The sequence below is a fragment of the Chiloscyllium plagiosum genome, chromosome 26, assembly GCF_004010195.1.
Source record: "Chiloscyllium plagiosum isolate BGI_BamShark_2017 chromosome 26, ASM401019v2, whole genome shotgun sequence".
Classification (NCBI taxonomy): domain Eukaryota; kingdom Metazoa; phylum Chordata; class Chondrichthyes; order Orectolobiformes; family Hemiscylliidae; genus Chiloscyllium; species Chiloscyllium plagiosum.
In genome coordinates this window covers 27544573-27553031 of record NC_057735.1, presented here as the reverse complement: position 1 = coordinate 27553031, position 8459 = coordinate 27544573, and the positions used below count along the sequence as shown (strand labels likewise).

The 8459-nt window shown below is 36.1% G+C and overlaps 1 protein-coding gene across 1 annotated transcript in view; it reads left to right on the top strand.

Moving 5' to 3' along the window:
* timm17a (translocase of inner mitochondrial membrane 17 homolog A (yeast)) overlaps positions 1 to 5319 on the top strand; it is a 43422-nt gene extending 38103 nt beyond the window's left edge. The window contains exons 5-7 of the mRNA XM_043716243.1: positions 1347 to 1443; positions 1684 to 1859; positions 4290 to 5319. Of these exons, the coding sequence (XP_043572178.1) occupies positions 1347 to 1443; positions 1684 to 1859; positions 4290 to 4360 (344 nt within the window). The 3' untranslated portion in view covers positions 4361 to 5319. The remainder of the gene's footprint in view (positions 1 to 1346; positions 1444 to 1683; positions 1860 to 4289) is intronic.
* The last annotated feature ends 3140 nt before the right edge of the window (positions 5320 to 8459 follow it).

The window sequence follows — 8459 nt, the reverse complement described above, 5'->3', positions numbered from 1 at the left end:
TGTGCAACAAAGTATTGGTATTATTAGAAAAGAATAGCAATCTTAAGAGGCTTTAAATTCAAACAAGTTCCTTTTTTGCTATAAAACTGACTATAAGTATGAATATTTTGACTTAACAGATGTCTGCCACTTAAAGGCAGCATAAAAGCAATATTTAATACCTGTCAGTAGGAGGACTTGAATTTTACAAAGTGCTGTTGCTGTATTCTGTGCATGTTATGAAAAACATATTACTGCTCCATCATGAAGGTTATAATCAAAAATACCAGCCTATTTTGTGGTAACCATGATAATTTTGTGTGACCCTCATTAAACTAGTCACTTCTGTCTAATTAGCGAACAGCGCTATGGTCCTCTGTTAACTACTTCTAGAATATTAAAAATAGTTAATTAGTACAATTAGTGTTTATTTTTCAGATCAGTTCTGTGTACTGTACCTGCCCCATTTTCATTTATCTGTATCCCTCTTTGATTCATCCATCTAACCTATCAGAAATGGGCACGGTCATTGATTAAATTGCTAATTTCAATAGTGCATTGTACAACCTGGCTTATTTCTACTCTCTGTCCTGATTTTTAATCTTGCAGCTCTGTATTGTTAACTTGTTAACTCTAGAAATTGTATTTCTATTTGCTAGATTTTTCTTTCAACATTTTAAAATTTCTATAAAATCATTCCTGTATTTTTCATTTCTGATGAAAATAGATTTGATTTTTCATGTCTTTATTTATAATTAATTTCCTCATTACAAGCATTATCCGAGTGCGCCTATGTTTTATCTTCTCGTACTTCCTTGGCATCTTTCCCATTGTTTGAGGACAGAAATTGGATTCAGAACTGTCTTAATTTTTAAATTTTAAGACACCTGCCATAAAGCAATATTCCATTGTCCTTGTCGCTTTAGACCATGTGCTTAATGCGTTGAAAATCTGACTTCTGAATCCCTGTCTTTGCACGTCTTTCCAATGATAGATAATTCAGGGTTTCTTTTTATAAATCAAAAATACTACCTCATACTTGATGTAATTAAAATTTGTTTCCCACTTTTTAATCTATTCAATCATCCATCAATATCCCAGTCTGTTTATGGTCCTCAGATGCAGTTAGTATGTATCTATTTCAGTATTGTTTGAAAATTGGAATGCTAGTTCTCTCGCTTCTTCTTAAAATCATTGCTGTGTATCATGACTGACTGTTGTCCCAGAACATGATTTTGTAAGACATGAGTAACTACTTCCAACCACTTTGAAACTGCCCACCTTTTACTAATTCTTCCTTTCTAATCAGCTTTTTGATCAATTGCTTATGTTCTCTTAATTTTATGCTCTTTCTTTTCCCCCAATAGTGTTCTATGTGATACTTATCAAAAGTTTTCTAGAAATTGATGGCCAGCATAGCCACTGCATTTCCCTCAACTACCTAGAGAAGAATGAAAACACAATGTTGGAAAAGCTTAGCATGTCTATGAGAATCTGTGGAGAGAAAAGCAGTCTATACTTGCAAAAGAAGTCATCTTGGTCTCAAAGCATTTACTCTTTCTCCCTTCATAAATGTTGCCAAAACTGCTGAGTTTTTCCATTTTTTGGCTTTATTTAAGATTTTCTGCATCAGTATTTTGCTCTTACCAAAACAAGAGTGCTAGCTTTATTTCTTCTCTTGAAAATTGCCTCGTAAAACATCAGTACAATGTATTCTCTCTGTATTTGTGTATTTAGAATAATTCAACTATGTGGGCACTTTTATTTAGATGGTCCAGTGGCAATGGTGGGATCAGCTGCTATGGGAGGTATACTTCTTGCCTTGATTGAAGGGGCTGGAATAATGCTCACACGATTTGCTTCAACACAATTTCCAACAGGTTAGTTGTGAATACAAATAGATCAGCAATAAATGAGATTACCAGCAAATATAAATGCTATATTAATACTTTTGTATAAGTAATTTTGTTTTGGACAACTGTAAGTGTTTAGCATCCTGTCTCTCAGTGCCAGGGACCAGGTTTTGGTCCAGAACCAGAGGGCATAGGTTTAGGATGAAAGGGGAAAGATATAAAAGGGTCCAAAGGAGCAACTTTTTCACAGAGGATGGTGTGTGTATGGAATGAGCTGCTAGAGAAAGTGGTGGAGGCTAACACAATTACAGCATTTAAAAGGCATCTGGATGGGTGTATGAATAGGAAGGGTTTAGAGGAATATGGGCCAAGTGCTGGCAAATGGGACTAGATTAGTTTAGGATATCTGGTTGGCATGGATGATTTGGACTGAAGGGTCTATTTCTAGGTTGTACATCTCTATTACTCTATGGCTGAATGGCCTGTTTACACACCGTAGGGACTGTATGCATTTTCAGTGAACCCACTAGAAAGCTGCAGTGCTAGGGTTCTTCCTTTTGCATTTGTGCACCTTCCCAGATTGAGTTATGTCCATGTATTAAAGCTCATTTGTATTGGAATGATCAAAAAGTTTTATTTCAGACAGTACAAATATTAATATTCCAAATATCAGCTGTTTTCTGCAAATGGATATTACTTCAAATCTAATAATCCTCATAGCTGAAATATGCTATCCAAAAAACATGAATGAGTGTTTGGTTTAGTAATCCTGTGAATAACTTGGTAGACAAATTCTAGCTTTCAATTGGTAAAATAATTTTAATTCAATTAAAATGCTTCACATCAAGGATGTCTAACCTTTATAGCTGGTGTTCAGACGTAAGACAAATGCACCATTTGTGATCTACACACACAATTAAGCTTTTTCCCACCCCAAAAAATGCAACCATAAGGGCATGGAGTTTCTGTGAGGTTGCACTTCTTTTAAATAGAATTTTCCTGAGAATCTGTCAGATTTTTTAATTTGCTTACTAACTGTTCTATACTAAAGTCTTTTTCCAATATTTAAGTTTGGAATATTCAAGTGATGCTCTAGACATCAGTTGGAAATAATCTGTGTTAAGTCCCCTTTCAGTTGTGTAAATAAAACTCAGATTGGCACTCAAATATATCAAGGCAACAAGAAATAAGAGCAAGAGCAGGATGTTCCACCCCTTGAGCCTATAGCACCATTCAGTTGGGCTTTGGCTAATCTGACATTCCTCACGTCTTCTTTCTTGTCCTTTCCCCATAACCCTATTGAACAAGAACCTATCTGCCCCCTCAGCTCTCTGTGGCAAGGAGTTCCAAAGACACTCAACCCTCAGAGGAAATTCCTCATCTGTCTGAAATTTGTGTCCCTTACTTGACTGCGCCTACTTGTCCTAGACCCTCCCATAAGGAGAAACATTGTCTCAGCATTTACCTTGTCAAGCCCCTTAAGAATTCTGTATGTTTTATTGAGATCACCTCTCATTCTTCTTAATTCCAAGAGTAGAGTCTCAATCTGTTTAATCTTTGCTCATAATGCAATCCCTCCTTGCAAGGATCATCCTAGTGAGCTGTCTGTAATAAAGTCTTGCCTTAACTAAGGGAACCAAAATGGCTCTCAGTACTCCAGATGTGGTCTCACCAGTAGCTTGTATACTTGCACTAAGATTCCCCTTCTCTTACACTTCAACCCCCTTAAAATATGAGTCACCTTTCCATTAGCCTTCCTGATGACCTGCTGCATCTGTGTACTAACTTTGTTCTGTGCACAAGTACCCACAAATCCATTTGTTTTTCTCCATTTAAATAATACATGTTTGTAATGCAGTTAACAATTCGGTTCTAAAACACTACCTGTGTGGATGAAAGATTTTCCTCACATATGTAAGTAATTGAGCAAAGTTTGGAACCAAAATAGCGTTGTGTAATTTGGGCCTGGATCACCAATTACACCCTATGCAGGAATTTCCAGCCAGGAACTTCAGCCTTGGCTCTTTGAACTTAGCAGCTAGGTAAAAAGAATGATTCTTGATTGTTTACATAGACCTGGAAAGCTTAGGATTAAGCAAACATATAAAAAGATTAAAGCAACTACCATGAGCTGTGAAGGCCAGATTTGAATGATTATTTATTATTACAGTAAAACTGAATCCAATTTATAGATATAATTTATAAGATTGCATACAGGTAGTTTTATAATAGAAAAGTGGTTTGAAAAGACCAAGGAACTCAAGTGGTTGCCTTGGTTGGTAATGTACTAATTTGCAAAATTCTAAAGTTAATAACTACTTTTGGTGGCATTGGATCATATTAGAAGTGCATGAAGTTAATGAGGGTTGAACTAAAATGAGTTTGTTCCACAGTTGCCAAAAGAGAAGCTAAAGTGTTTTCTTTATTAAAACTGAAATTATCTTTTTCACTTTGTAGGTCCACAGTTTGTAGACGAACCAACTCAGCTACAAACTGCATCATTTGGCGAATATCGACAATATCAATGACAAATCCATTGCAATACCTCTAACTTTGTGGATGCTGAAAAGATGTGTTAACAAATAAGTCACTCCAGACATCTGTGAAGAGCACACCATCTTATATGTAGTCACATTACAATATTTTTTAAAAGGTGGCTGATCAGAGTTATTGCAGCACTGGTGTGATTACAAAAGGTCATTGTGGAAAGTTTGAGAATGTATAAAATGATTTTCTGCGATTAGCCTTGAAATATATGTATATATGGTATATTCCATATTTTACTTTGATATGAAGGCCCTTAATCAGCAACAATTATATAGTCCAAGATCATTTTTATGCCTGAGTTTTATAGAATTCTGTGGTCAATATATGTGTGTAAACTATGGTGAAATCTATTGACATTTGCCCTTTGTCATTTCATATTCAACAAATTAATCACCATAGCCAGTACCTTCCAAAGTACTTTAAGCAGATTTGAATGGGCACGGTCACAAAACATTGAGGGAAAAGTTGTTTCATCCCATTACATTAAAACTTAAGGTTGAATCATCCATTAAATGGTTTAATTTATTCAATACTTTGGGCACTTAATTTGAAAGTTTTGTGCCAAATGTGTTTTGGTAGATATTTTAATTGGATGTTAGAGGCTGTGATAATTACTTGACTTACATTATTTGTCATTGCATTCAACTTGACGCATATGGGCTAGAGAGAAATTACTTTTACAGTTAGAAAAAATGTTGGAATTTGGGCACTTATTTGAAAAACACACCTTTTTGGGTTTTCAATTTTAATGTGTCATTTATCACTTCTACCCTGCCCTTCACTACTTTAATTGAATTGTGCATCAAGCAACTTGTCACTTGATTGTACCTAAGCAAATTTCTGAGAGTTAGTAATTATGGCATAATGAAAAATACCAGTGTGTTTAGAACATTTGTTCAAAATGTTCTGAAAGTAAATCCTCAATAAATATGAAACTTAAGTTTTTCTTCTTACCTCTTAATTTATTATGACTGGGATAATCCAACAGCTGATTTGACTAACTTGCCAGGAGTTGCAATCTTTCTTTGATATTACACAATATCTGGGAAATGAAAATGTGACTGACTACAACTTTCAGTGTGAAAGACAATGAGGATCCAAGGATGGTAGAAAAACTCACAGGCTATAGTTTAAGAACAGAAAGATGGCATTTATCCCCCACATCTCTTGATATTCAGTCAGACCAAGGCTGATCTGTGACCGAAGTTAACAGACACAGCTGAACTTCCATATATTGTAGCCTGTAACGTAAACATTGAGTACCAGTGCAAACAATTATTATTGATTAATGTTTGCCAGCAAATTAGATGTACATTTGCAGTACAAGCAGATAATTAAAATCCAAGAGACATCAGGTATGCTGAAACAATTTGTGCTGGTAAATTAAACTTTTGATTTGGTGGTGATGGTTATAGTCAGTCATGGAGCATGGAAACAGACCCTTTGGTCCAATTAGTCCATTCTGACCATATTCCAAAACTAAACTAGTAACATCCCTGTGTTTGGTCCATATCCCTTCATACCTTTCCTGTTCGTGTACTTAGAATATTTAAAAATATTCAGCTAATTGTATCTTTATCCACCACTTATTCTGGCAGTTCATTCCACATACAAACCATTGTGTTTAAAAAAAAAAGTTGCTCATTTACTTTAAATCTTTCTCCTCTCATCTTAAAAACTATGCCTCCTGGTTTTGAACTCCTCCACCCTAGGGAAAAGACCCTTGCTATTCAATTTATCAGTGCCCTTCATGATTTTATGAACCTCTATAAAAGGTCACCCCTCAACCTCCTAAACTCCAGTCAAAAAGTCCTAGGCTATCTTTATAACAAACATTCCATTCCTGGCCACATCCTGGTAAATCTTTTCTGAAGCCTCTCCAATTTAATATCGTTCTTATAGTAGGGTGAGCCAGTACTCTAGAAGAGGCCCCAACAAAATTCTGTACAACCTCAATATGATGTCCCAAATCCTGTACTCAAAAGATCTGAGCAATGACGGCAAGTGGGCTGAATGTAATCTTAATACCTTATCTACGTGACACACATTTCAAAGCATTATGTACCTGAACCCCTAGGTCTCTGTTCCACAACACCTAGAGCCCTACCACAAATTGTACAAGTCCTGTTCTTGTTTGGTTTAACCAAAATTCAATACCTCGTAATTATCCAAATTAAACTCCATCTGCCACTCCTCAGCCCATTGACCCAACTGATAAGATCTCTTCATAAACTTAGGTAACTTTTTCCCCTGTTCACAAGCCTCCAGTCCAGAAAACAATCACTGTCTGTCTCCTACTGTCCAGCCAATTTTGTATCTCTCTGAATCATGTGATTATTCTACCATGAGGAACCTTGTCAAAAGCTTTACTAAAGTCCACATAAACTGCATTTACCAATCTGCCTTCAATCCTTTTGGTTACTTCCTCAAAAAATTCAAACAAGTTTGAGACAATTTTCTTGCACAAAGATATGCTGACTATCCCTAATCAGACCCTGCCTCTCCAAATGCACGTCAATCCTATCATTCAGAATCACCAACAACTTACCCATCACCGACATCACTCAGGTTTACAGTTCCCTGGCTTTTCCATGCAGCCTTTCTTAAAAACTTAACATTAGCCATACTCCGGTACCTCAACAATTGTGATATATGATGCAAATATCTCTGCTACGCAGCCTGTAATTTCTTCTCTAACTTCCCATGATGTCTGAGAATATACCTGATCAGGTCCTAGAGATTTATCCACCTTTGTTTTCTAAAGCTGCAAGCATTTACTTGCCTGTAACATGGATTGTTCTTCCATTCATTCACAAGATACGTCTTCACTGGCTAGCCAGCATTTATTGCTGAACCCTAATTGCCAAGAGGGCAGTTAAGAATCCACCACATTCCTGTGGCTCTGAAGTCGCATGTAAGCCAGGCCAGGCCAGTCAAGGATGGCAGTTTCTTTCCTTTAAAGGACATAAGTAAACCACATGAGTTTTTCTGACAGGTTAGCAATGGTTTCATGGTCATTATTGGACTCTCATTTCCAGAATTTTATTGAATTAAAGTTCCACCATCTGCTGTGGCAGGATTCAAACTCAGGTCCCCCAGAACATTACCTGAGTTTCTAGGTTAACAGGCCAGCAATAATACCACAGGGTTATCACCTCCCCGTTTTCTAAATATTTATTTCCACCAAGTTCTCTAATCTCCATTTCCTTGTCTACAGTAAAAGCTGAGGGAAGATAGTATCTCTGCCATCAGAGATTCAACACAGATATTCTAATTAATTTTTCATGCTCTCCTTAGTTTCTCTTTGGATTATCCTTGATTTTAACTGCCAAGGCTATCTCACATTCCCTTTTTGCCCTCTTAAGAATGCCTCTATACCCTTTATACTTTGAGAATCAGATAATCCCATTGTTTATATTTAATATATAACTTACCCTTGACCATAACCTCAATACCTATTCATCCATTGTTTCCTACTCTTACCAGCCTTAACTCTAAGAGGAACATAGTGCCTCTGAACTCTTAGCATACTTTTAAAAGTCTCCCAATTGACAGTCATCTCTACCTGCAAACAGTCTATTCCAATCAACTTTTGAAAGTTCCTGTCTCCTAACCATTAAAATCTGCCTTAGTTCAGTTAAGAATTTTTATGAAAGGCCTATCCTTTCCCATAACTATTTTAAAACTAATAGAATTATGATCACTAATCCTTAAGTTTTGCCCTATTAACACCTCAGTCACTTGCCCTGCATTATTTCCCAAGAGAAAGTCAAGTTTATTCCTTCTCTAGTAGGTACATTTACATACCCTGATAAAGAAAATTATCTTGAGCACATTTAATAAATTTTTCCCCATCCAAACTGTTAACACTTACGGCAGTCCCAGTCAATATTTGGAAAGTTAAAATCCCCTATTACAACCCTATTATTCTTACATGAGATCTTTCCATATATTTGCTCAATTTTCCCTCTGACTATTGGTGGGCCTATAATATAATCCCAAAGTGATCATCCCTCTATTTCGAACTTCTACCATATGACTTCATTGGATGATCCCTTAAATATTTTAAGTATAGTAGTA